General features: G+C 52.3%; 4 protein-coding genes across 4 annotated transcripts in view; 1 reads left to right on the top strand and 3 right to left on the bottom strand.

Moving 5' to 3' along the window:
- EAH_00010960 (hypothetical protein, conserved) overlaps positions 1 to 11129 on the bottom strand; it is a gene marked incomplete at both ends in the record, with an annotated part of 14406 nt that extends 3277 nt beyond the window's left edge. The window contains 3 exons of the mRNA XM_013395012.1: positions 138 to 4069; positions 4311 to 9802; positions 10231 to 11129. Of these exons, the coding sequence (XP_013250466.1) occupies positions 138 to 4069; positions 4311 to 9802; positions 10231 to 11129 (10323 nt within the window). The remainder of the gene's footprint in view (positions 1 to 137; positions 4070 to 4310; positions 9803 to 10230) is intronic.
- A 4062-nt stretch (positions 11130 to 15191) lies between these two features.
- On the bottom strand, positions 15192 to 18096 carry EAH_00010950 (hypothetical protein, conserved; the record flags this gene model as incomplete). The annotated part of the gene is made up of 5 exons (XM_013395011.1): positions 15192 to 15867; positions 16004 to 16162; positions 16691 to 16759; positions 17692 to 17788; positions 18030 to 18096. The coding sequence occupies 5 exons, from the start codon at positions 18094 to 18096 to the stop codon at positions 15192 to 15194; spliced, it is 1068 nt and encodes a 355-aa protein (XP_013250465.1).
- Positions 18097 to 18888: 792 nt separating this feature from the next.
- EAH_00010940 (BTB/POZ domain-containing protein, putative) lies at positions 18889 to 20760 on the top strand (the record flags this gene model as incomplete). The annotated part of the gene is made up of 10 exons (XM_013395010.1): positions 18889 to 18973; positions 19035 to 19076; positions 19277 to 19391; positions 19600 to 19657; positions 19713 to 19843; positions 19971 to 20000; positions 20056 to 20262; positions 20322 to 20403; positions 20460 to 20580; positions 20633 to 20760. 10 exons carry the CDS (start codon positions 18889 to 18891, stop codon positions 20758 to 20760), a joined length of 999 nt encoding a protein of 332 aa, XP_013250464.1.
- Positions 20761 to 21444: 684 nt separating this feature from the next.
- On the bottom strand, positions 21445 to 24736 carry EAH_00010930 (DnaJ domain-containing protein, putative; the record flags this gene model as incomplete). Its single annotated transcript, XM_013395009.1, has 9 exons — positions 21445 to 21683; positions 21809 to 21901; positions 22246 to 22348; positions 22491 to 22716; positions 22838 to 23014; positions 23136 to 23222; positions 23385 to 23592; positions 23882 to 24074; positions 24179 to 24736. The coding sequence occupies 9 exons, from the start codon at positions 24734 to 24736 to the stop codon at positions 21445 to 21447; spliced, it is 1884 nt and encodes a 627-aa protein (XP_013250463.1).
- Positions 24737 to 26134: the final 1398 nt, after the last annotated feature.

Genomic DNA, 26134 nt, shown 5'->3' with positions numbered 1-26134 from the left:
TGCTGCTGCTGCTGCTGCTGCTGCTGCTGCTGCTGCTGCTGCGCGTTGAGCACCTGGCGCATGAGGCAGTATCTCTGCGTAGGGAAATAATTAGCGAGGCGAGAGAGCCTTAAAGAGGTGGAGGTAGGCAAACAAACCAGGAACACCGCCCCTGCTGCTGCTGCTGCTGCTGGTGTTGCTGCTGCTGCTGCTGCTGCTGCTGAGGAGGAGCGTAAGGTGAGAGGAGAAGGAGGAAGACAGAGGGCCCCTCCCAGGAAGACGCAGCGCCTCAACTCTGCATCTACGCGAAGGGCAGGCAGCCAACGCTCGGCTTGCTGCTCTAGCCACAGCGCTGTCTTCACGCTGCTGCTGCTGCTGCTGCTTCTCATGTGGCGACGACGGCGGCGGCGGCGGCTCCCATTGCTGCTGATGCTACTGCTGATCAGGCTGCTGCTGCTGCTACTTCTGCTGTAGCTGCCGCTGTACCTGCTGATGCTGCTGCTGTCAGTGCTCACGCTGCTGCCGTCGCTGTCGCTGTCGCTCTCGCTGCTGCTGCTGCTGTAGCTGCTGCTGTAGCTGCTGTTGCTGCTGATTGGCGTTGCTGCAGCAGTATCTGCTTGCAGGTGTCTCTCTGTCTCTTTTCCCGACTGCGGCGACGCGCTGTCTGATTCCGTGTTGTCTGCTGCTGCTGCTGCTGCTGCAGCAGCAGCAACAGCAGCAGCAGCAGCAGCAGGAAATCCTAAGTCTTCGGTTATTAGCTTCGCATCTAACTCGAAGGAGACAGCAGTAGTGCTGCACTGCAGTGTATGCGGGCACGCCCACGAAGGAGCCAGAGGGGCGCAGCTGTGGGGCCCCACAGCAAAGCCTTCAGCCGGGAGGAGACGATCCCAGGGACGATCCCCACTCGGTCCCGCTGCTGCAGCAGACGCTGCAGCTGACCCTCCATGCACAGCCATCGGGTTTCCCTCTGCCGCTCCCCACACGTTCCTGCTGCTGCCGCTACTATTACTACTGCTGCTGCTGCTGCTGCTGCTGCAGCTGCAGCGGGGTAGGGCCCTTGCGTCTGCTCTGAAGCCGTCCTCCGGAAGGGGCCCCACAAGCCAGATAGAGAAGACATGCACCTTCACATGTGCAGTAACAGAAGTGCGGGGCAGTCCCTCTGCTGCTGCAGCAGCAGCAGCTGCTGCTGCTGCAGAGCCCGGGATAGGCAGCCAGAGGCCCCTCGTTTGCTGCTCCTGCTGCTGGTGCTGGTGCTGCTGCTGCTGCGCATTTGCTGTTGCTGCTCCAACAAGAGAGGCCCTCAAAACCCCTTCTTCGTCGAGCAATGGATCCCTGCTGCTCTCGTTTGGTTCTTCATTAGAAGAGAAGCTAATCTCCCCTGCTGCGGAGACTGGTAACTCTCCTGCTGCTGCTGCTGCTGCTGCTGCTGCTGCTGTTGCGTTGCACTCGCTGCGCAGCTCTTCAAATGAAACCGACGGTCCAAAGAGGCCACTCTGTGTGTCTCTCATTCCTGCTGCAGCAGCAGCAGAAGCAGCAGCTGCTGCTTCCGCTGCAGCAGGAACAGAAGCAGCACGGGAATCAGCAGCAGCAGCAGCAGCAGCAGCAGCAACTGCTGCTGCTGCTGCTGCTTCGAGGGTCCCTTCTGTGAAAGATCGGTCTAAGGAACAGAGGGAAGCGGAGGCCCATGATGAAAGAGAAGTCGATGCACTTCTGAAGAGGCATCCTCTTGTCTCTTGTACAGACTCTTTAATTGCCTTCGCAGCAAACCAAAGGTCAAGCAGCAAACGGCGTACGTGTGCTGCTGCTGCAGCAGGAAGCAGCAGCACATGCACCTGCGGCACCACTACCAAACATTGTAGAGACTGGTGCTGCATCTGCTGCTGCTGCTGATGCATCTGCTGCTGCTGCTGATGCTGCTGCTGTGTTGGTAGCCCGCTCCCGATTCCCTGCTTTCCTACTGCTGCTGCTGTGGAGGTTGCTGGTGCTGCTGCTCCTGCTGCTGCTGTTTGCTGCTGCTGCTGCCGCTGCACCAACTCCAGCTGCCAGGCCTCTGCAGCTTTATCTTCGTCTTCACCTTCTGGGTACTCAGGAGGTGCAGAGAAATCTCCTAACAACATCTCCCTGTCTCCCTCGTGCTGCTGCTGCTGCTGCTGCTGTTGCTGTTGCTGCTGCTGCTGCTGGGAGGAAAGGTAATACCGTAGATCCCTAGGTCCAGCAGCAACGGCAGCAGCAGCAGCAGGGTAGGTCCTCCCTGCTGCTGCTGCTGAGTGGCTGCTGTTTAGGGCCTGCGGGGGTGGAGAGACAATTTGCTGCTGCTGCCGCCAGCAGCAGCCAAAGCCGAGGGTCCCCTCCGGCAGCAACAGAGACACATCAGATGCAGAAGGAGGCCCTGCAGACCCGCACACTGCTTGATACAGCACCAGCCTCCTGCTGCTGCTGCTGCTGCCGTTGGTGGTGCTGGCTGCTGCTGCCGAGTGCCTGCATCGACGGCGTTCCTCCCGGTGCTGCTGCTGCTGTTTCTGCTGCTGCTGCTGCTGCTGCGTTGCTGCAACAAATACACGTGGGCCTTTGAGGGAGGACCTGGCGGAGCGCAGCAAACCGTCTCCTGTAAGCTGGAGGCTGAGATTTGCTGCTGCTGCAGCAGCAACAACCCATCCTTCGGGGTCTCGCCTCCCTTCCGAGGTGCCGCAGCAGGAGCAGGTTCGCAGGCTGCAATTGCTGCAGCTGCTGCTGCTGCAGCAGCAGCTGCTGCTGCTGAGGAGGTCTCCGGGTGCAAGGAGGATCACGCTGCGGTGTACATACAGCTGGAGAGAGCAAAGCTGCGCAGACCTCAGCAGCCTTCTAAAGCCACTGATGAATCTTCTAGGGCCCCTATCAAGTAGAGCAGGTGCTGCTGCGGTGTCTCTGTCTGCAGCAGCAGCAGCAACAGCAGCAGCAGCAGCAGCAGCAGAGCTGCCTTGCAGCTTGCGCGCTGTCTCTGCAAGTGCAAGGCAGCAGCCACACGCCCAGCTGCCCACAAGACGAAGACGGAGTGCATCGAGATATATACGCAGCCCCCCTTCAAACAAACCCTCCTCTCCCTCCTGCTGCTGCTGCTGCTGCTGCTGCTGCTGGTGCTGCTGCTGGAGAGGGAGCATTTGTATTTTCAGCGTCCCTTCTGGATCATTGCTGCTGCTGCTGCTGCTGCTGCGGAGGGGGACAGAGAGCAGCAGGAGACCGGCTGAGGCGAGCAGCACGGAGGGGTAGCAGCAGCGCTGCAGCAGACAGCCAGACGGCGAAGGGAGACAGCCAAATGAAAGAGACAAGGCCTTCAAAGAGACAGCAGCAGATCGATAGAGACACCGAGCTTGCTGCACCTCCACACCAGCAACAAACCCCCCGTCCCGCTGCTGCTGCTGCTGCTGCTGCTGCTCCCGCTGCTGCTGCTGCTGCTGCTGCTGCTGCTGCTGCTGCTGCTGGGGGCCGTTGAGGGCAAGAGACAGAGAAGGCAGATGCATTGTCAGCCAGAGGACCCCATCAGGGGAGACAGAGACAGCGGAGTCTGCTGCAGAGACACTCCGCAGCACAAACCGAAGCCCAGACAGCTCACGCAGCCCTCCCCTACGTACACAGGAACCAGCAGCAGCAGCAGCTGCTGCTGCAGCAGCTGCACCAGCAGGCTCTGCAGCAGCAGCAGCAGGTGCTGCTGATATTGAAGAGGAAGAGGAGGAGGCGGAAGGATCCGAAGACAGTGCACCCTCAGACACTCGGCTGGTGTCGCTTGCTGCTGCTCCTGCTGCTGCTGCTAGGGCTGCTGCGCTCGGTGCAGCAGCAGCTGCACCGTCAGCAGCAGCAGCGAAACTGAAGGGCTTCCCCTCTTCTGCTGCAGAAAACTCAGCAACGGCCTCACGAATACCTGAAAGCTGCTGCCTCGACGGGGCAGCAGCAGCAGGAAGAGCAGCAGCAATCGCTTTGTTGTTGTTGTTGCTGCTGCTGCTGCTGCTGCTGCGGGTCCCCACCTCCATAGGGTCTCCGTTTAGGCTGGCAGCAAGCGAAAGGAGACACCGGCGAATTTCAGCTGCGTCCGAAGTCACCTTAAAGCCCCAGGCACCTGCGCGCAGCAGCAGCAGAAGCAGCAGCAGCAGCAGAAATCAAAGAACAAGCGAAGACGCCAAGCCTCGACGCAGCAAGCAGCAGCAACAGCAGCAACAACTCCACGTCTTTACTGTCTCTTCGCAGCAGACTTTTGTCTGTCTCCTTGCCTATCTACACCTGCCACTACGGCTGCTGCTGCTGCTGCTGCTCTGGCTGCTGCTGCTGCTGCTATTGTTGTTGTTGCTGCTGCTGCTTACCTGCGTGAGCAACCAATGTAGCACAGAGCTGCAGCCTCAGGGCCTCCACAGAGAGGCCCAACGCCACCTCTCGACTTGCTGCTGCTGCTGCTCCTGCTGCTGCTGTTGCTGCTGTTGCTGCTGCAGTGCTTTGCCCATCCGTATTCCAGTCCCCGGAGGGGCTCGTGACTGGCAGCCCTCCCATCTGCTGCTGCTGCTGCTGCTCCTGCTGCTGCTGCTGCTGCTGCTGCTTATCCGTAGAGAGCAGCTGCAGCAGAAGAGAGAAGCGGCTGGGGGGCCGGCAGGGCGGCAGAGCAAGGATTTCTTTTGCTGCTGCTGCTGCTGTTGTTTCTGCTGCTGAGGCGCGTCGTTGCCGCCTGCCCCGTGTATGGTGTCTGCTGCTGCCGCCGCCTGCGCAGTGCTGCTGCCGCTGCTGCTGCTGCTGCTGCTGCTGCTGCTGCTGCGAGAGCCAACTAGGAGACGGGAGAGGAGTCATATCGAGGGCGAGGCAGTCCTCCACGTGGAGACACTCAACCCCAAACAAAAGATGTCGTACCTCCGGTAAGTTTGCTGCTGCTGCTGCTGCTGCTGCTGCTGTTGGTTTTGCTGCTGCTGCTGGCTTTGCTGCTGCGGGTGCTGTTGCGGGCCGTTCCCCTGAACAAGGCGGTTGCCTGGCGGAGGCTGCAGCAAACTGGAAGGCAATCCCTTCCCCTACAGCAGCGACGATGGGCCTCGCCATTTGCTGCTGCTGCTGCTGCTGTTGCTGCAGCATCTGCTGCTGCAGCAGCATTGTGGGGGGAGGAGACGGCGCCTGTGGGCGCAGCAAACTAAAGGTATCAGAAGGAAGAGGCAGCGGGGGCTGCTGTGCGCAACTAAGAGATGTCCACTGAGGCCCAGCAGCAGCAGCAGCAGCAGACGCCCTGCTGCAGCAGGGGGAAGGTGGAGGCTGCTGCAGCAGCAAGCAGCTCACACTGCCAATGTAGACGTCCGCATCAAGCTGCTGCAGCCCCCCTGGCTCCTGCTGCTGCTTCACTCCCTTCTGTAAGACTCCTTCGCGCAATGCAGCAGCAGCAGCAGGACCTGCAGCAGCAGCAGCGCCAGCAGCACCTGCTGCTGCTGCTAATTGAAGCCTGGCTGCAAGCAGCTGCAGACGTGCTAGGGAGACGTCTCCCAGCTGTATATACACCGAATGAATTCGCGAAGCAACTCGCATGCGCTGTGCAGCCCCGCACCCGCTGTTGCTGCTCCTGCTGCTGCTGCTGCTTCTCTTGCCCCCAGCAGCAGAAGCACCAGCAGCAGCAGGGTGCTGTGCTTTCTTTGAGGGTTCCTGCAGCTGCTGCATTTCCCTCATAGCGTTGATATCCACAGTTACAACAGCTGCAGGCTGCTGTTGCTGCTTCGGCTTCCGCTGCGGCCCCCGTTGAGCAGCACCTGCAGGGGCTTCTGCGCAGCAGCAGCAGCAGCTGCTGCTGCTGCTGAAATGCTGCTGCGCTGCTGCTTCTCCCCAGAAAGGAGGCTCGAAGCAAACTGAGCCATCGGGCAGTACACCCACCTCCAGCAGCGGCCTCCGTAGAGACACCGGAACAGCCTGAACCCACAGGCGCCTGCTGCTGCTGCTGCTGCTGCTGCTGCAGCTGCTACAGCACCAGCAACTCCCGCTGCAGCACGTAGGTTTACCTCCGCTGCTGCTGTTGCTGACGCTGCAGCAGCTGTAGCTGCTTTGGCCTTGAGGCGCAGCATGCCGCCTTCCAAGGGCTGCTGCTGCTCCCGTGGCAGCTGTGTCTCCAGCAGCAGCAGCAGCAGCAGCAGCAGCAGCAGCAGATGTTTCCGCAAGTCTGAGCCCGCCCCCATCCTCACTGCAGCACGGGCCCTCTGCCTCCCACGCCGACAGCGAAGAAAAGGAGACAGTTGCAGTAACCAGCGAGTCCGTCTCCGCAGCTGTCTCCTGCCCCTGCTGCTGCTGCTGCTGCTGCTGCTGCTGCTGGGGGTTGGTGAGCAAGAGGCTGGCGTTAAGGCGTCTGAGGTCAAGGGAGAAGCAAAACGAAGTAGGGGGCCCCTGAAGATGTCTGCAGAGAGCCACACGTTCTGCTTGCTGCAGCAAAGGAGACAGCGAGAAAGGAGACAGCAAAGAAGGAGACAGCAGCAAATGAGGCAGCATACGTGCTTCATCTGTACGCTGCTGCTGCTGCTGCTGCTGTTGATGCTGCTGCTGTTGGGGGACGTAGCATATGACGCAGCAGAGCTGCCGCAGCAGCAAACGGGCCTCCACCTCGCAGCAACCACCCCAAGGCAGCAGCAGCAGCTTTGGCTTCTTAGGTGCTGAGTTGCTGCTGTGTGCTGCAGCAGCAACAGAAGACGAACATAATGCTGTCTCCTCGTCTAACCCCCACTCTCGAGGATCAAAGGCATCAAAGAAGCACTCACTGCTGCTGCTGCTGCTGCTGCTGCTGCTGCTCTCGCTGCTGCTGCTGTAGCTGCTGTTGCTGTCGCTGCTGCTACTACTGCGGCGGCTGCTGCTGCCGCTGCTGCTGCTGCTGCTGCAGGCAGCTGTCTCCTGTCCCCCTGGAGCTGCTTTGCTCTCTGCTGCAGCCAAAAGATATTTTGCTGCTATCTGTTCCTCTCTTGGAGAGACAGCAGCACAGCAAAAGTCAGCAGGAGAGACAGTACTACGCGCCCCATCTCCCTGCTGCTGCTGTTGCTGCTGTTGCTGCTGCTGCAGCGTCAGGTTTCGCGCCGCAGCAAAAAAAGCAACGAGGGCAGAGACAGATGAAGGAGTGAAGGAGACAGCAAGCGGATGAACGGCAACAGAGACAGAGACTCTATGTCGCTCCTGCTGTGTCTCTGAGGCCCGTGGAGGTTTTGCTGCTGCTGCTGCTGCTGCTGCTGCTGCTGCGCCCTCTGTTGCTGCTGCTGCGGTGCCATCTTCTGCTGAAGCCTTCCGCACCATTGACACTACAGAGGAGCAGGACACGGGCAGCAGAACAGGGAACCAAGCCCCAACTTGGGTAGCAGCTCTGCTGCAGCTGCTGCTGCTGCTGCTGCTGCTGCTGCTGCTGCTGCTGCAATTGGGGCTTTCACTGGGGAGGGGGCAAGTGGAGAGACAAAGGCCTGTCAAAGAAAGAGACAAAGAGGGGTCCCCACAACCTTTCACTGCCCGGCTGCAGCAGCAGGTTGTGGGGTTGCTGCTGCTGCTGCTGCTGCTGTTGCTGCTGCTGTTGCTGCTGCTGCTGCTGCTGTTGCTGCTGTTGCTGCTGCTGTTGTCAGCTGTGCAGCAGCAACAGCAGCAGCAGCAGAGCTGGGGGTGCTGCAACAAAGGTGCAAACCGCATTTCGCTGGGGCCGACTTCGAGGCACAGGGCCCCTCCAGACAACGCCAGGGGGCCCCCCAAAGGGGCCCCCCTCAGTCTGCCCCAGAGGCGTCTGCTGCTGCTGCTGCTGCTGCTGCTGCTGCTTGCGATAGTCCCTATAGCAGCACCAGCAGCAGCAGCACAGGGCTGCTGCCCCCCCTCTCTGGGCTGAGCAGCAAAAATCTGAATCTTCAGCCCTTCAAAGGCAGCAGAGACCCGCGTTTGCTGCTGGATCTGCTGCTGCTGCTTCTGCTGCTGCTGCTGCTGCTGCAGCATGTCTTCTTCCCCCTCTAGAAAGTCTGCGCTGCCAGTGTAGAAAAGCAAGGGGGGCCCGGGGCCCCCCAGCTGCGCTGCTGCATTGTGAAAGGCCTTCAGCCGCGCTGCAGCAGCTGAAAGAAAGGAGACACTGCCGGAGACCCCTACAGGGGCTAGGCGGAGACACCAGAGCCTACCACTGTCTCCCCAGTGTTGCTGCTGCTGCTGCTGCTGGGACTGCTGCTGCATCTGCTGCTGCTGCTGCTGCTGTTGCTGCTGCTGCTGCTTCGTTCCGAGGGGCTGTGTTGCTGCTGAGTGGTGAAGGAGACAGTGGAGGTCGTGAGTATTTTCTTTGCAGTCTCCTCTGCTGAGGTGTACATACACCGCAGGCCCTTGACTCTCCTCTTCTTCTGGATGCAGGGCGTCGCGAAGAGACAAAAGGGGGGCAGCTGCTGGCTGCGGAGACACCCGAGACGCAGCAGAAGAAGCCTCAGCAGCAGCTGCAGCAGCAGCAGCAGCAGCAGCCTGCCAGCGAGAGAAGCAGCCCTCATATACTCCATTGTCACAATCTCCTGCTTCCGCTGGGGGGGACCCTATTCCCCGCTTGCTGCTGCTTCTGCTGCTGCTTCTGCTGCTGCTTCTGCTGCTGCTGCTGCTGCTGCTGCTGGGTAGTTTGTAGGAGCCGCAGGTCAGGGCGAAGGGCCCAGCCCCGCTGCCTCCGATGCTAAGAGAAGAGACAGAGAGACAGAGACGAGACAACAGCAAACCCCTCTTAACAGAACAAACCCCAGCTGTCTCCCTCCTTCCCCCGTCTCCAGCAGCAGCAGCAGCAGCAGATGCTGCTGCTGCTGTTGCTTCTGCTGCTGCTGCTGCTGGTTGAGAGGCTGTGAGGGAGAGGCTGCTTCCTCTGAAGGAGAGGGAGACATCTGCTGCACTATCATCCGAGTGTACGTACACCTCAATCTGTGGGGCTGTTATGCTGCAGTTTGCCTCAGCAACCTGCATCAAGACGGCAGAGCAAATAGAAGAGACAGACGACGAAGGTAAAGACAAAGAAGAAGAAGGAGAAGCAAAAGCAGGAGTAGAAGAAGAGACAGAAGGAGAAGCAGCAGCAGCAGCAGCAGCAGCAAAAGCAGAAGAAGAAGTCATTGATATAGCCTCAGCAGCACCAAACCCCGGGCTCATCCCCACAGGCCCGCTCTCGCTGCGGCCGCTGCTGCTGCTGCTTCTGCTGCTGCTGCTGCTGCTTAGCGGAGCTGCTGTTGTAGACCGGAGGGGAGGGGGCAGCCATGAGGGGCGGGGAGGCAAGGTGCCTGATCCTGCTGCTGCTGCTGCTGCTGCTGTCGTTGCTGCAGCGGAGCGCCCTGCAACTGGCAAGTGAATCTTAGCCTCTGCTCGCTGCCGCTGCTCATGTTGCTGCTGTTGCTGTTGCTGTCGCTGCTGCTGCTGCTGCTGCTGTGGCTGCTGCTGCTGCTTGTGTCTTCGATGGTTCACCGCCAACCAGCAAAACAGAGCCGCAGCGTCTAGCAGGTGCTGGTCCTGCAGCAGCAGCAGCACGGGGTATATATCAGCAGCAACATTCACAGACAACCTGTGCTGCTGCTGCTGCTGTTGCTGCTCCTCCTGAGCCTGCTCCTGCTGCTGCTGTTCATACACCCGGCTGGTTATCCTAGCTTCAGGAGTCGCCAACGCCGCATCTGCTGCTGCAGCCGCTGCTGCGCTTGCTGCTGCTGCTGCTGCAGCTGCTGTTGTGCGTTCCAGGGGCGGCGGGGCAATACTTGTGGAGGAGCGTTGGTTTGCTGCTGCAGCGGAGTGCAGCAGCAGCCTGCTGCAGCAGCGCGAAGTGTCTCCTTCGCTGCACTGAAGGGCCCAACTTAGAGACAGGAGGAAGCGCGGAGAATAACAAACGAAGCTGAGACAAAGAGACGCAGCAAGAAGCAGCAGAGACACCGCAGCATCCTGCTTTGCTGCTCTTTTCTGTCTCTTCCTGTCAGCTGCTGCTGCTGCTGCGGCGGCTCTCTCTCTCTCTCTCTCTCTCTCTCTATATATATATATATATATATATATATATATATATACTCTCTCTCTCTCTCTCTCTCTCTATATATATATATATATATATATATATATATATATATATATTTATCTATTTATCTACCTATCTATGTGCGTTTGTGCGTGTCTTTCTGTCTCTGTCTCTATTTCTGTCTCTTTTCTACTGTCTCCTCTGCCTCTGCATTTTGTTTTACTGTCTCTCTCTGTCTGTGTCCACCGGCTTATCCCTCCTATCCCTCTGCTGCTTCTGCTACTGCTGCTGCTGCTGCTGCTGTACGGGCTTACCCTTGTTCCTGCAGCTTCTGTAGCTGGCGTTTCTCGTGGTGCTGTTGCTGCAGCAGCAGCAGCAGCTGCTGCTGCTGCTGCTGGAAAGCAGCAGCAAATGCTGAAGAGGTGGGGCTGAGTTGCTGTCTTGAAGTTAACTGCCACCAAGCACTCCTCCAGTAGAGAGATAGTCCTAAAGCCTCTAAGCAGCTAGAGCCCTTCATGCCTTTAGTGTCCTCTGCTGCTGCTGCTGCTGCAGCTGCTGCTGCTGCCGCTGCTGCTGCTGCTGCAGCAGCAGCTGCTGCTGCTGCTTCTGTGTCTTCTTGGGTCTGCATGCAACCCCACATATCCGAGTACTCCAACACTTCGCCACCGAGAGGAACCTCCTCCTGATATTCACAATACGGCCAGAATGAACTTGCTGCTGCTGCTGCTGCTGCTTCTGTTGCTGCTGCTGCTTCTGTTGCTGCTGCGTCTGCTGCTGCTGCTCGTGCTAGAGATGCAGCATCCACTGGTGCCGCTGCTGCTGCCCCCGCTGCTGCTTCTACAGCATCTGCTGATTGCGCCGCAGGGACTTGAGCCTCGGTTGCTGCTGCTGCTGCTGCTGCATCTCCTGTTGCTGTTGCTGCTGCTTCCTTTTCTGCTGTTGCTGCTATTGTAGGTCCAGATGAACAGAAAGAGACTGACAAACGCCGGCCCTTCGTCAGATCCACCCCACAACCTGCAGCAGCAGCATCTGCAGCAGCAGCAGCACCTGCTCCTGCTGTAGTTTCTTCTGGCTCTTGTGCTGCAGCTGCTGTCGGTGGTGTTGCTGCTGCTGCTGTTGCTGCTGCTGCTGCTGCAGGAGTGAGGGAGAGGGAAGCAGCAATGAAGCCGCACTGCAGAGGCCTCAGCTCCACCGAAGGGCTTGACATCCGCATCTCTCTTCGCCCCCGTCTCAATCCTTGTAGCAGCAGCAGAACAGTGAGCCCTAGCCATTGGGTCCTCCAGCCGCAGGTGGAGGTCTTCAACATGAACGGAGACTCTGCTGCTGAGCAACGCCAGCAGCCGCTGCAGCAGCAGCTGCTGAGGTGCCCCTCCATTCCCCCCTTCCTTGCTGCTGCTGCTGCTGCTGCTGCTGCTGCTGCTGCTGGAATGAAGGGCTCTGCTGAGGAGGAGGTCTCGCACGGCCCTCTGCACCGGAGAGAAGAAGAGCTTGTGAATGCGTGCTAGCAAGCGTTGTTGCTGCTGCTTTTGCTGCTGCTTTTGCTGCTGCTGCTGCTGCTGCTTTGCCTTGAGCTCTTCCCCATCTGCTTCCGTCTGTGTGGTGATCAGTGCGTAGACGCGGTGTACACGCAGCTCGATGCTTCCCTGCTGCTGCAGCAGCAGCAGCTGCAGCAGCTGCTTCCAGGAGGTTTTGATTTGTAGCTCCCCAATCAGCAGCGAGTGCAGCAGCAAAGTAGAAGAGATGCTGCGGTCTCGCCATACTAAACCCTGCAGCAGCAAACCCGTGCTGCTGCTAACCGATATGTAGGAGGCTTCTATGCCGACAGTGCGCAGCAGCCGCTGCAGCAGCAGCGTCAACAAACCGCCAAACATCATTTAGCTTATCTTCTCTTCCTGCTGCTCCTGCTGCTGCTGCTGCTGCTGCGGAGGGAGCAGCAGCAGCAGCTGTGCAGGTGCATGTCAGGAGAGAAGCCCCCTCTCTACTCTGCCGAGTTCGGCATAGAGGGTTAGCTCATTGCATATGGAGAGGAAGCTGCAGAGAGGTAGCAGCTAGCTGCTGCCCCAGGCAGCAGCTAGCAACATCCCTTGTTGTTGTTGCTGCTGCTGCTGCGGCTGCGGCTGCTGCTGTTGCTGCTGCTGCTGCTGCGGGTGCAACGCAAGAGGACACAGGGTGTCTGTTGAGGTGTACGTACAGCTGAAGAGATTTAAGAAAGAGATGTGCTGGCTCTTAAGGCCGCGCTGCATAGGGGAGGGCAGCAGCACCAACAAGAAAAACAAAAAAAAAGCAGAGTAGTGAGATAAAACAACTCCTTCTTCTCTCTGCAGAGACTCTGAATTAAAGAGTATTGTTTGATTATTTACCTTTTTATGCTTTGAATTTACAATTAAACATAGTATACATAAATATCTCTAGGGGGCCCCAGCAGCATCGGCAGGCAGTTGGGGCCCCCTGTAATTGCATGTGTTTATTTTGCGTTTGTATTAAATAGCTTCTTTATCGAAGAAAGAAAGTTAAAATAAATACTTTTAAATAAATAATATTTGTTTTATCTACCTACATCTCTCTCCGCTGTACAGACATTACCGCCAGCACAGCACAGCATAACACGTCGCAGGGGCCTCTTCTTCTATGAAAACTTCCTAGCCGATGAAAAGAATTGTTTTAGTTTTATTTTTATTTATTTAAAATAATTAAATTTAAATTCTTTTAGAAGAACTCAGAGAAAAAAAGAGGAATAAAGGAAGACTGCTCCCTCCTAGCCAAGGTCGATGCTTTTGCTGTTCATCTCTGCCCACCTAAAGTGAAGAAAAAGATAAATAAATAAATAAAAAGATAATTAAATAAAAAGATAATTAAACAAATAAAAAGAGAATTACATCCACAGTATACACAGCAACAATTATAGAAATGCAGTAAAATCTAGTATTAAACAAACTACTGATTAAGAATAACTTTAATTGCCTACAAATTCACACAAACAAAACAAAAAAATATTCAAAAGACAAACGGAGAACACACAAATAATGCAAAGCATCTTCATAAGTTGTTTGTAATGCACTCATACAGTTCCTATATATATATATATATATATATAAAATATATATATATATATACGTATGTATATCTAGATACATATATATAAATATATATATTATTGCTTCCGAGTTGCTGTGGCAGCTGCTTCCTTCTCTCACAGTATTCTTATTTCCATTCAAACATAATAATAATAATAATAATAATAACAATAATAATTAAAACAACAGAAAGAAACTGCTGCCGCTAAAGCCAAGCGCTTTGCCTTCTCTCGCAAGCTCAGTACAGCTCCCAACCATAATAATCCGCTCCGCTCAGCTACAGCTAGCTACAGCTAGCTACACCTAGCTACAGCTAGGTACAGCTAGCAGCTGCCCAGTGAGCTGCGCGTACACTGCATGCAGCACGTGTAGAGAAACGAGAAAAAAGGAAAAGAAAGAGGCAACAAAAAACAAAAAAGACTGCTGCTGCTGCAGCTACTGCTGCTGCTACCGCTGCTGCTGCTGCCGCTTGACGCCAGCAGTTGCGGGCTCGCCGCTGCAGCGAAGGCGGTGGAAGTGCAGTGACACCTCACAGCCCTTCCTGTCTTCAACTTAATGCCCCAATGCCTCGTGTGTCTGCTGTTGCTGCTGCTGCTGCTGCTGCTGCTGCTGCTGCTACGCTTTATGGCCTTACCGCTTGTTAATTCGTTCCTCCTTCTAACTTCATGCCCCACAAAACAAACAAAGCAGCAGCAGAGCAGCCACAGCAGCAAAACAACAGATAGAGTGATGGGTTGTTTGAGGTTAATGTACAGTTTTTCAAGGTGCTCTTTGTAGAGAGAAGAGAAGAAGGAGGCAGCAGGAGATTATCAAGAGAAAGCAAGAAAAAAGAAAGACAAAAAGAAAAACAAAACGAAGAGCCTCCGCAACTCTGACGCTGTCTCGTTTATTGTTTTTTAAGAGGCAGTCTTTGCTCTCCCCGAGTTGTTATTATCTCCTTTGCTTTGTCTCTCTTCGTCTTGTCTCTGTCTCTCTTGTCTCTTGTCTCTGTCTCTCTGAGTCTCTCTGTTTCCTCTCGGTTTCTCTTCTACTCCTTTAGGGTCAGCTCGTTAGCAGCAGCTTCTTATCTTCTTCTTTGCATGCGCTGTTTGTCTGTTTTTTGTTTTATGTTTCTTCTTCTTTGTCTCGTACAGAAACAAAACCAACAAACAGTGCCGACGTCTGCTGGGAATGTTAATTCGTCTGTCTCTGTTTGTTTGTTTGTTTTGTTTATTTGTTTGTTTTGTTTGTTTTGTTTGTTTGTTTGTTGCTTGTTATTTGTTTGCTGTTGTCTGTTGTCTTCTTGTGCTGTTTGTCTTTCTTTTGTATTATTTCTTCTCTCCCTGTCTTCATGCTTCTTCTTTTCTGTCTCTTTCTCAGTTTGCTTTGTTTTCTTTATCTCTTATTTTGTTTGTTTCTGTCTCTGTCTCTTTCTTTTATTTGTTTCTGCTTGCTTATCTCTATTTGTCTGTTTGCTTCTGCTTCTTTTCTTGTATTTGTCTGCCTATCTCTGTCTCTTTATCTCTACTTGTTTGTCTCTTTTTGTCTCCTCATTTCTCTGCTGATGTCTCTCCTCGTGTTTGCTGCTTCTGTCTCCTGTATTCTGTTTCTCTCTGTGCATATACCTCTCTCTGCTCTCGCTCTCTATCTCTCTCTCTCTCTCTGTCTCTCTCTCACTGTTTGTTTGTTTGTTTGTCAATCTGCTGCTGTCTCTCTGCTTATTCTTCTGCCTTTCTTCTTTCTCTATTTACTTCCCTCTGTTTGTTCTTCTCTTCTCTGTCTTCTGTCTGTTTTTTGCTTCAAGAAATCCTTAAAACGGAGAGAAAAAAAAAACAAAAAACAAAACCGAACGACAACCCCAACAGGCGCACCCCGTGAGTTGTATTGTTTGTGTTTGTGTTTGTATGTGTTTGTATGTGTTTGTGTGTGTTTGTGCAAACAAACAAGCAGATACAAACAAGCAAACATTTGTTCGTACTTGCTTGTTTGTATGGTTTGTTTGTTGGTGTTGTTTGTGCATGTTGCTTCTGTATTTCGTTTGTTTTTCGTCGCTGCATGCAGTTCATTGCGGTGTATAGATTGTCTGTCTGAGTGTGTATATGTATGTATGTATGTATGTATGTATGCATGTATGTGTATATGTGTGTGTGTATGTATGTGTATGTATGTGTATGTGTGCATGTGTGTATTAATGCATTAGTATGATTATTAAGGTGTGCATTTTATTTATCTTCGCAAAGAGAAGGAGCATCCGGGAGTGTTGGGCTCTGCCACGCATCTTTTCTGCTGAGATACTTGGGCCTGGGTAGAGGTTTTGTTGGTGGGTTAATGAGGGGTTTAGGGAATGAAGGAATTGCTTTTCTTCTTAAATGGCAAATATGTCTGTTTTCTTCTTTGCTTTGCACATGTTCTGTTCTGTATCTCCACAGATCACTGCGAAGAAGTTCTTCGCGAGGCTCAGGTAAAACATTGCACAGAAGCAGCTGTCTAGACACCTCATGAGTATACTTAACGCGGCCGTGAACCAAAGCCACCAGAGAAGAATCTTTAGCAACTCCTACATTCTCTCCAGGGTATATTTTCTGATGTCGCTTTCTTCTTTTACTTTCAAATCCCCACGCTATATACCGCCGCTGCTTCACCAGCAAACACCCTGGAGAAACAAACTCAGCTGACAATCGCCGCACCCCCAGGTGCGCCTTCTGGCTCTGACCCGTAGGCGATGCGCGGCTACGACGGTGATAGGCGGAGGACTTCACCATTTTAAACCGCACACTCTGACGCAGATACCCCGAAGAAGGAGCAGAGCCCGCAACGCCTTGCAGTGGATCGTGAGGCCGCAACATATTCAAGAAAACCCCAGCCACTGCACGCGAAGCGCCAACCACAGGCACAGGACTGACAACACACAAAACAGAGGAAGAAACAACGCAGACAGAATCCAAAGCAGAAGGATATACTTCTCTCTCTGAAACGGGAGATGCGCACTTAGAACGAAGAATATAACAATCACCGCCGACGCCACCCAACGCACCACCAGCACGGCACCCACGATATGTCGTCCATGCTGATGATGTCGATGCTGCTGCTGCTGCTGATGATGATGGTGTTGTTGTTAGTGTCGTTGTTATTGGTGTTGCTGTTGCTGCTGTACACCGTGCAGAAGGAAGCACCAAACGCCTTTGCTGCGTTCCTGTACGCATGCAAGCACTCTTCAAATCCAGAGGCGAAGCCCCATGAGAAAGAGAAGGAAATGAAAGCGAGGGGCGGAGGCCTCGCCATCCACAGAGCGGCGCCCTCAGGCCCAACGCCAACAACCCCGCGGCTCCGCTGCTTGTCTGCATTTCAGCAGCTCGATGCGTCTTCCTCCTTTTATGAATTCAGGTGCAGCAGCAAGACGAGACATCGCCCCCCAACTGCCTCATAAATACACCCTAAATTGCAGTAATAACATCATCAAACGCGCAGCAAAAAGAATTTAAAGCCGGAGGCAAACTCCAACGGCGGCAGCGGCAGCGGGGCCCCAGGCGTAGAAAAAGTAAATTTAAAAATATATAATATTTATTCAGGACACACACGTACGTACACTGCAAACTGAAGCCAATTGTATGTTTTATTGGATTCAGATATAAAAACAAATATAATATGTGCAGCTGCAATACAGACAAATAAGAGGGGCCCCCTCCTCCCTGCCTTTGTTTAACTATGCTTCATACATTACTCAGTGTTAACAGCAGCTGCTGCACAGGTGCAATACTTCTGGAGCGGGCTCCCCGCTAAACAAGCCGACCTGCGACGAATAGCACATCTAAATAATTCAAATAAAGAATTTAAACTGGTTATTAAGAAATATTTTTGGGTGTACACTCATAAGAAGGCGCTTCGAGGGCCTACTGAAGAAGCAATCACAACCATAGCAGCAGAGTTGTATGTACGACCAGGCGGCTGCAAGGCAGTTGTTAGTAGTACGAGTTGAATCTGTGGAGGAAGAAGGTCCGTAGACTAAAAGACATTTAAATTAAACCCCTTAAGAGAATTAATACTCTTAAATATACAACAGAAACTGCAAAATGGCAGCAGTGAGGCCTCCAGTGACCGATATCGACCCTGAGTCGGAGTTGTATCAGGATGCAGTGGCCCAGGGCGCCATAGCCAAGGCGAGGTACGAGAAGGAAGAAGATATTTCTAAGCACATCAAAGACTTCTTTGACGCCAAATATTCACCTAATTGGCACTGTGTAGTCGGCAGAGATTTCGCAAACTGCTCCTCTTGTGAACATAAAACTAATATCTTCTTTTATGTGGGGCAAATCGCTATTCTCCTCTACAAGCTCGGGTAGCCAGAAGAGGAACGGCAACAGCCAGCAGTTCTCCATCATTTAGACTCATTCACAGCCCTTTTCATTTCGTCTTTTCTCATTCAAGGGGCCAGACATACGGAAATCTCGATGGATATTCAAATAGAAAGACACCCCGACGGCTCCGCTTGCGCAGGTGTCTGGCGCTCCCTGGGCCATCTTGAACGCTGATCTCGAGATGAAGCTTGGCCCCAACTGTCTCACTTTTCTAACTCTGCTTTTTATCTCAAAGAAAATACCGGCAGAGCCCTTTGGAGTTTCCCGCAGCAGCAGTACATGGAGTGGCTATGCGGGCCAGGGCATCTTGGCCAGCAGATCAGAACTCGGTGGAGAAGTGAAACTGAAGAACCATCCCATTACCTACTCGCAGTGTGCAACGACGCTTCTGATGAAGAAGAAAGACCGCCGCCATTTCGTCATCTTGGAATGCACAGAAGCGCGGGCTGAAGGAAAACCTCCGTCTAGGTACACAACAACCAAGAACCGCAGGAACACACCCCAACCTCTCCAACTTCGTAAATACAACAAATTCCTAAGGCGCCATACGATCCATAGAGAAATTAAGTAGTTGGCCGCACGTGAACTGTAAGTTCGGACGGAATATATATCCGCCAGTGGCCGGAGCTGCATTGTTTTTTATTCCGAGCCCATGATAATGTGAACTAGTTTTTCAGTTATCCACGCATAGAGCGTGCAACTAACCGGTACGAACCGGAATAGTTACTTTTTTTAATGGCGTGGCTTGGAATGCTGCCCGGCATTTCGCCATTCTGCAGGTAGATTAAAGGGGTGCCTTCTGCGGAGGAAGAGACATAATTCACTGCAGAGTTTGTTAGTAGTCAGTTGTGTAGACGGGCTGGTGATATTTGGGTCTTGCGATCAATAGGTAGTTGCCTGCGTTTGAAGCTGGCGCTGGGTGATTTCAAATCTTTTTTAGCAGAACGCAGGACAACTTTGGGAACCTTTCACTTGCTGGCCTGGTGAAAAGTAGCATGCGCATTGCACAGTTTTCATGCATATCTAGCGAGCATGCGCAAAGAGAAATCTGTGAATGTGCCATAGAAGAAAGTTGCGCAGCTTTCTGTGGACGTCGGCAAAGGTTGCTCACTGGAAACGTTACGGAAAGTCGGTGGGCGAGCGTGAATGGGCGCGTAGACGATACTTGCAGAATTCGAACACTGACAGTTGAATGGAATATTTCCCCAAATGACAAAAGCGAATATCATAACGTTCCATCTAAAATCTAGAGGTTTAAACTGCAAAAAAAAAGAAATGACCAGACTTTGTCGGGGGCAGGGCTCTGAGGTGTCTGTACTTCCGGAGTGAGGCGCGCGATGCATCGAAGGTTCAGGTGTCTGAGCTGTCTTATTAGCGCCCAATCCTCATTTTTCTCGTACTGTGTTAAGTGGTTCGAGCTAGAGGCAGCTGATAAGAGGCGGCAAACCACTGACACCGGAAAGTGGCGAGGATGTTGCAAGTGCTATGTGATGATGAATTCCCATAAGTCAAGTCGACTGTCTCGAGCTCCTAATTCACAACCATGGATTGCAAGAACGTTCTGATGTCGGAAGGAGTTGTGGAGCCGCTTTTCCAGCTCCTTGTGCACAAGGTCACGATCGCTAAATTTGACCTACTTAGGGACCTCGGTACGACCCTATCAAATGCTGCAGTGGTGACGCTGACAAACTCAGGGCTCTGTCCTCTCAGCAAAGAAAAAGGCTCTACCTGACTGCCCGGAGGACTCCGAAGGTACACGCGGCAGTTGAAATGATATCGATTGCATGAATTAACACGATCACGTATGGATACAAACAGAATTTTTTGAGCATGGCACGGTGTTGTTCCTGGGGTCCTTCGGTCAAGCAGCAGGGCTCGAACTCCAGCTTTGGTACTTCACATAGAATATTTCCAGTCTCTCCCCGATCTTATATTTAAAATGTTTGTACCAGGCTATGTCCAAACGGTAACATTTGCACCTTCTGATGCCCTTGCGAGCCGCAATAAAAGGTTTCTTAGGAGATCGAGAAGATTGGGATGCACTCACAATAACCATATCAAACGAAGGTAGCACGGCTTTAAAACTGCTTCTTGAAGAGCTCCAGTTCATAGCGCGAATGCAGGCACTGAAGGTAGTGTGCATTTGCACTTGAGTGTAATATTGAAGAAAGTCGCAATGATTGACAGATCTGCCTGACGTTACAAAACTCACCCTGCTCGATGCACGGGACGAATTTAAGGAGATTTCCTCATGTGAAACGGTGGGGATCTGCAGAGCAAAACGCGGCTATGTGCGCTTCTTTTTTAATTGGACAGATCACAACATTCTTCGAGTCAGTCCTATCATGCTTACGTTCTATGGCAAGTCCTTATATTATTAGCGCTCAGGTCGGGAGTCGTCTAGTCCTCAAGGTGGAAATGCGTTTCCTTCGACGGCTCATCCACATCGACTCGGAACCTAATCGTGGAGCATCGCCCGGTTCACTGCAATGCGACGTGTTCGAATACTTGACCGGAAAGTAAGGAAATGACACGAAGGGAAGCCCAAAGCCGATGCCATGGAGTGTCTTCAGATTCTTCAAGGAGGCAACCGGTACGGCCTACGTCCACTGGCTTTTTCACCCAAGCCGATCCATCTGTGGTCAGATCGTGTAGTCGTTCAAGTTGGCTCACGACGTACGTTGAAATTTTCTTCCAGCACTGCAGTGCCGCATGTATACGCTCTCTAAAGGGGTCCTCTGCAGCAAGGCCCTTCTATCATGTCGGTCGCCAGTGTTCGAGAGGATGTTTTCGGGTATGTCGGGTCAACTGTCCGGAAGAATCATCTGTTTATTCAGAGAGCAGGAAGCTTCAAAGAGGCAAATTCGAGCTTCATCGCCCTAGAGGACATGGATACCGATGTTGCCATCATGCTCATCGAGTGGATTCAAGAAGACAGGTAAGATCGTGTACTGCTCTTCACACTGGCCATGCAACGTACGCAAAGAAACTTCGCAGGCTGCCTGATTCCGCCGAGCTAAATTGGACTAGGTGCATGCGTGTTCTTATGGCGGCCGACAAGTTCCAAGTCCACACACTGGTGAATTCACGCTAAACTTGTTGCTATCATACCATGGGAAGTAATGCATTTTAAAGGTTCACTACTGCATATGCCATCTTCGTCGTCTCCTCACTCAAGGAAGTGTGACATTCGACGAGATCATTGTAGTTCGCAAGATGCTGCAACAGTGCACAGGAACAAACACTACAAAACTGGGTACGCTGACGCCCTTCTGCGTTTGTGGAGCTCAAAATAATTTGGTCCGTAGCTAGGGACTGTGAGGCCTATGTGGCAGCTCGAGCAGCATCCGATCCGTCGAAGATGTGGAGCATCCTGGATTGCGGAAGCATCGAGATAAGGAAAACATGTTGCAAGGGCAATTCAACAGCTACATAACCCATGGGATAAACGCATTTTCTTTGCTCTGCTTGACGCTGTTGAAAACTGCAATCTAGAAAGCTGGAACCTTTTGCCCCTTCTGCTACTTCAACTAAATCACATACATTCGTTGGAACAAATTTCAGTGAAGCAAATATGTGCAAAGTTTAACAGTCCAACGAAGGTGAAAAAACACTCAAACTAAAGCTTTACTAATTCGTGACTGCCTTAAACACCAATACCTTCAAAGTTCAACGTCAGTTCACGGTTTGGACGCCCCGTAACAGCCTAAAACCGACTTAAAACTATCTTGTGACAAAGCGATGCTTCGAAAGTCACTATGCTGTAAAGGCATCGCCTTGCCTACCAATGCAAAGCCTGCATATCAGCCACTTCGCTGCGTCGGCATTGCAGAACCAGCTACGCATATTGTCCCAGGGAATTCACACCACACAAATTTCCTTTGGTGCAGGTCTCTGAGGGGGAGAGCCATCAGACTCGACACCTCTGGGCAGAGTAAAGCAAGCGAGCGCATTACAGGAGGCGCAGTTGTCCGAAACCCTTACGACGAAGAAACTTTCGGGTTTTCCGCTCCCTGGGAAATGTACGCAACAGCCGAAATGCAAAACTTGAGGGCAAACAGAATCATGTAGCAATTCGTTCGCCTTAATATAATGCGGAAAAAGGACAGTGCGCGAATAGTTATGATGTCAAAAACCACCCTGGTTCTAATGGTGCAAGACTCACGGCCCCGCCATCATTCTTCTTCGGCTCGGCTGCAGAGGCTGCCGGTTCCGTGGATTTCTCGGTCTCCTTTGCGTCATCCTGCTTTGCAGCAGCTGTTGCTTCCGCCTCGGCAGCTGGTTTCTTTCTTACAACTTTTGGAGCTTCGTCCAAGTCAAACTCCTCTTCTTCGTCACTCGAGTTGACACATATATCCCCTGCAAGCGCAAGGATCGCAAGGCATCGTAGGTACAAGATTTGGTGTCGATGGCCAGCAAACAAAAAAAAATGTAACTTCATTATCACCACCGGGTGAAACCTAAATAATGATGACAGTATGTACCGAGCATCTGTTGGAAGAGAGTTGGCTCCTCATCCAGCTTTACATCTTCGGGATGCACGAAAACTTCGCGTGGCTTTTCCTCGGGTGTGTATGCTGCAAAAACGCGCACTCGTACGAAAGAGATCTTACAGCACCTCTACAAAATTCCAAGACGGCAAAAGTTTTATGTTGGTATTTAATCTACCTCTAAATTCTACATCAATTGTAGCGTCCACTCCCGCGTAGGAATCGCAGGATGCGACCACCGTCAACACGTTTTTCCCAGGCCTTCCAACCCTAAACTGTAAGCTCTCCTTGACTACTCTTTCTAAGTTTCTGGATTTCAGGAAATTAATGAGCCGTCCTGCAGCATAGCGTAGACCATCACCAGAAGCAAAATATAACGCTTGCCTTTAACCGAAAACTAGCTCGAAGTAGCTAACTTTTCTACCGCCTACCTCCAGTAACACTGTCGCCCTTTTCCTTCAAAAATATCCACCATTCTTCGTACTTCGGTTCTTGGAAATACGGTGCATGCACTGCCCCTGCAGCTTCGCCTTCCTGATACCACCGCCACACAATCGGCCACACTTCGCACATGCATAACTGCGCGTTTCCTACACATCGGCTCTTCCAAAGACCGAAGTATCCTGTTTCTGAAAAAACGCCGCTTGCAAAAACAGTTGCATTGCAAGTCCCGCACCTTCAAGTTTTTCCGTGTCATTGTTATGCGGCAAGTCGCCACGTCACCGACGACAATTTCTGCTTCGTCGTCCACAACTATTTCCGCTTGGAGTTCAATATTAGGGACATGCTCACAGAAGGCCTGAATGTCAGCTTGCTGCTCCTTCGACATATCTAGGGTGCCTCGTCGTTCCTCGCCCTCCTGCCGTAAGAATTCGCTCAGCTCGCGAATCACATGCTTTCCCCTAGACTCACAGGCGCACGAGCCAGTCCAGAGATTCCACAAGCACGAAGAGCAAAGTACTGCTGTGCAGTCAACTGTCGGGACAACAGGTTGCCTGTGATCAGAACACGGCCTGCTCTCACCGGTGGCAGTGGCGGAGAACGTCCTCATCAAAATGAGGGATTTGCAACAACGAGTGCGATCTCCCATTAATGGCTTGAACCAAGCAACGCCGGAACTCCAAGACTGAATCTGCAGTCAGGTACCAATCACTGAGGACGGATATCTCCATCATGCACTGCGTTATAGGCAGCGAGTCCCTGCAGAAACAACCAATAACCAAGCATAGGTGCATGGCCTGGCGCACAGAATTTCAAAAGCGCTCAAAATACAGCAGCGAATGTCCATGCTAGGTGCAACTCCTGACTGCCCGGTGCATACTTGAGAAGTTGGTTTAACTCGTTCCGAAGCCGTGGGCTCATTAGCTCATGCAGTCGCTGCATGTGAGCGTTGATGAGATAGCAGTTCCTGTCAGCAATCAGCACATACACTAGACTGCATTTTGGCAACCAGTGAGGCGGCGGTTTTGGAAGTCCTCTATTTGTGGACTGGACCGTCGAGCTCTCTGCACAACAACAGGAGGGGGGGCTGGGGGAGCTAAGTCTAATGTTTCAGGTAAAGAAGGCACACCGGACGATTACAGGCATTGTGAATATGCGCTTTTTGGATTCCACCACAGCATCGCATATCTGTCGCATATCCTTGTCATCGTCTCGTTCGATCTTCATTGCGCGGCTCTCTCCGCTGGCAGCAAGCAGCTCTGGTAAGTTCTTTAACCGTGTGCCTTCTGTCATTACATGCGTGAGGAACTGAACCGTATCGACCATCACGCCGTTAGCTGCAAAGGCCAAGTGCATATAGAATGAGTATCAGATGAACAACCTGCTGATAAATGGTCGCGTGCACCTGAAGGTATAAGCCCGTGCCGCAAAAAGTCCCTACTCGAACGGCGGCCCACCGCCGTTAAAACAGGGTGTTAAATGCTTCTTCTTCGCCCATGATAAGTGTGATGAGCAGGAGAGTACGCCCAGAGGAAGGATATTCTGCCGAGAAGTGTGTCACAGACGAATCAACCCCGGCATGCACGTGCATTTGTGGTTCCCATGACTCCTCGTGCGTAAACCTACGAGCATATTTCTTCTGCCGCTGGTAGTAGCAGAGGAAGATCATGGGCAAGACAACAAGGAGAAAGAGGAAGAAGAACGAGAGGACGAAGATTTGGTTGCCCTCTTCAACTAAAAATCTGGGAAGTCCGACGCCGATCTTCATACCGCCGGGGCCATCCGGGTTGCCGTATTTCTCGTAGTTCTTTTTCGCGACCTAAGGAGGAAAGAAAAGAAGGCAGCCGCCAACTAGTCAGAGGCCCAGAATAACGAAGGCTTATTTAGTAATGTGTTCATCTGTTTTCCCTGCCGGCTGCTTACTTCGTCCGTTAGTGCCTGGTACGCTTTGGCGATCATAATGAATCTTGCTCCCTGCGTCGGGTCATTAACATTTTTGTCTGGGTGGTATTTGAGCGACATGAGGCGGTACGCCTTTTTGATTTCCCGCTGAGTTGCTGAGGGGCTGACGTCTAGGATTTCGAAAGGGTCGAAGGTTTTAATGCTGTGGACGTCTTGCAAGTTGCGGCATATTAAAACGAAGCCAAGCCAGCAAAGCATGAGGGCTGTGAACTCAATGAGACGCCCTTTCGTGAGGAAGCGCGTGCGGAAAAGAGAAAGTTCCCTGCGGAGCTCAGCGCGCTGTGCGACACACGCACGGCATTCGCAATATCTGAATTTGGAACCCACGGCGGAATTCTCCGGGTACTTCTGGCGGTAGGCATTGGACACGGCAAGGCATTTTCGGAAAAAGAAGAAGCTCCAAGGTATCAATATGCAGACTGTGACGCTGCATAAGAAGAACATAAACGCATTGTCGTCATAGTCTAGCAAATTCTCCCGTTGCTCGTCCTTCGTGAACGTGTCCCGAAACTGCGACATTTTCTCCGGCACCCCTGGCCCTCAAGGTTCCAGGAGGGGCTGAGAGAGAGAATTGTCTGGCGAAAATCCTCTGATAAGATCTAATACTAGTCAAATAGCGCTTTCGGCAGCGGCGGCTGAGCAGCATTCAGCGGCTGAACCATGGGGAGTGCTGCGGTGCCGGGCAGTGCAATAATCGCGGAACTTAAAGAAAAAACTGGAGAGGAGGTGGAGAAATAATTTACGGCAGAAACGAGCTCAAGTACCTAAGTATCTAGCAACTGCGCCGCTGTCCCTAGGATTAACAAGACACTGGCGGCAGTATTTGGGGCTGGATAAGCCCGTGTGCATGATATGCAGAAAGGAATGCCCAACCTACCTGTCTGTATTCGTTTCAGTCCCGCTGTTTTCAAGTTGTAAACTCTCATGCAGTATGCAACGATGTGTAGGGGTTTGCGGGCATAGGTGGCCATTATCTCTGAGTTTTTGCACATAGGTGATGACACGCCCGAGATCGTACATAGGCGCAGGCAGAAGCGCCTGACAGGTTTCTGTTTGCTTCGGCGAGGTGAAGAATCTCATAAGCTTTTTATACTCTGTAAATTCATCTAACAAACCATAACTTACAGCACTAACAATTCGTAGAGGGAATTTCACAGCATTTTCTCGTAGGGAGCGGCTATTCTCCCCTGCAGTATGCAGTAGTCCGTAGCATTCCTGTAGCTTTCGGGCACATTCATGTATAGAAATCCAACGTAATGCAGATATTACTGCATGTCAGGAGGGACTCGTGTACAGTTCAAATAATGAATAGATGAATAAGGGTGAAGTGGGCTGACGCGACGAACACAAACGCGTGGTGTGTACGCTGGACAGTGTAACGGATGCACTCGATTTTAGCACAAGACCCTCGTGCACTCCAACGGATTCAAAATACGCAAAATGCTAATATGCCGAAGACAGTTGGCGACTTCCTCTTCAGTCAGCAGGCATCGTGAGCTGTCAGTGCTCGCGTCGCCTTGTGGCTTGGAGATGGTGAATAGTGTAGCCAGCTCGTCACAAGTTGCAATGGAACTTTCTGCAATTCCTGGTGCAGTACAACCCCATATGAAATCATTAGACCCAAACTCCACTTCGGTGCACGCACTAACACTGCGCAATGGTTAAGCTCGTGCGAGACCCTCAGTGGCCAATGGGCACGTAAGTCGACATATGCGTTCGAACTTCAGACAGAACACGCTAAACCCCAACAGCAATGAAGGCAGTAGGGCCCGTCAGAGGTCGGTAGATGCATCTAGATTTGTGAACATGTTGGCTAATAATATGAACCAAACCAGTCTTTAGCAACGAAGTCAGCGCTAATTCATTCTGTTGCCTTGGGAGATGCTGCAACTGAGGGAGCTGGCTCCTCATTCCACT

The sequence above is a fragment of the Eimeria acervulina genome, genomic scaffold (genome assembly GCF_000499425.1).
Source record: "Eimeria acervulina Houghton genomic scaffold, Eah_scaff57, whole genome shotgun sequence".
In the NCBI taxonomy this organism is placed as follows: domain Eukaryota; phylum Apicomplexa; class Conoidasida; order Eucoccidiorida; family Eimeriidae; genus Eimeria; species Eimeria acervulina.
This window is presented reverse-complemented; position numbering and strand designations above follow the sequence as displayed.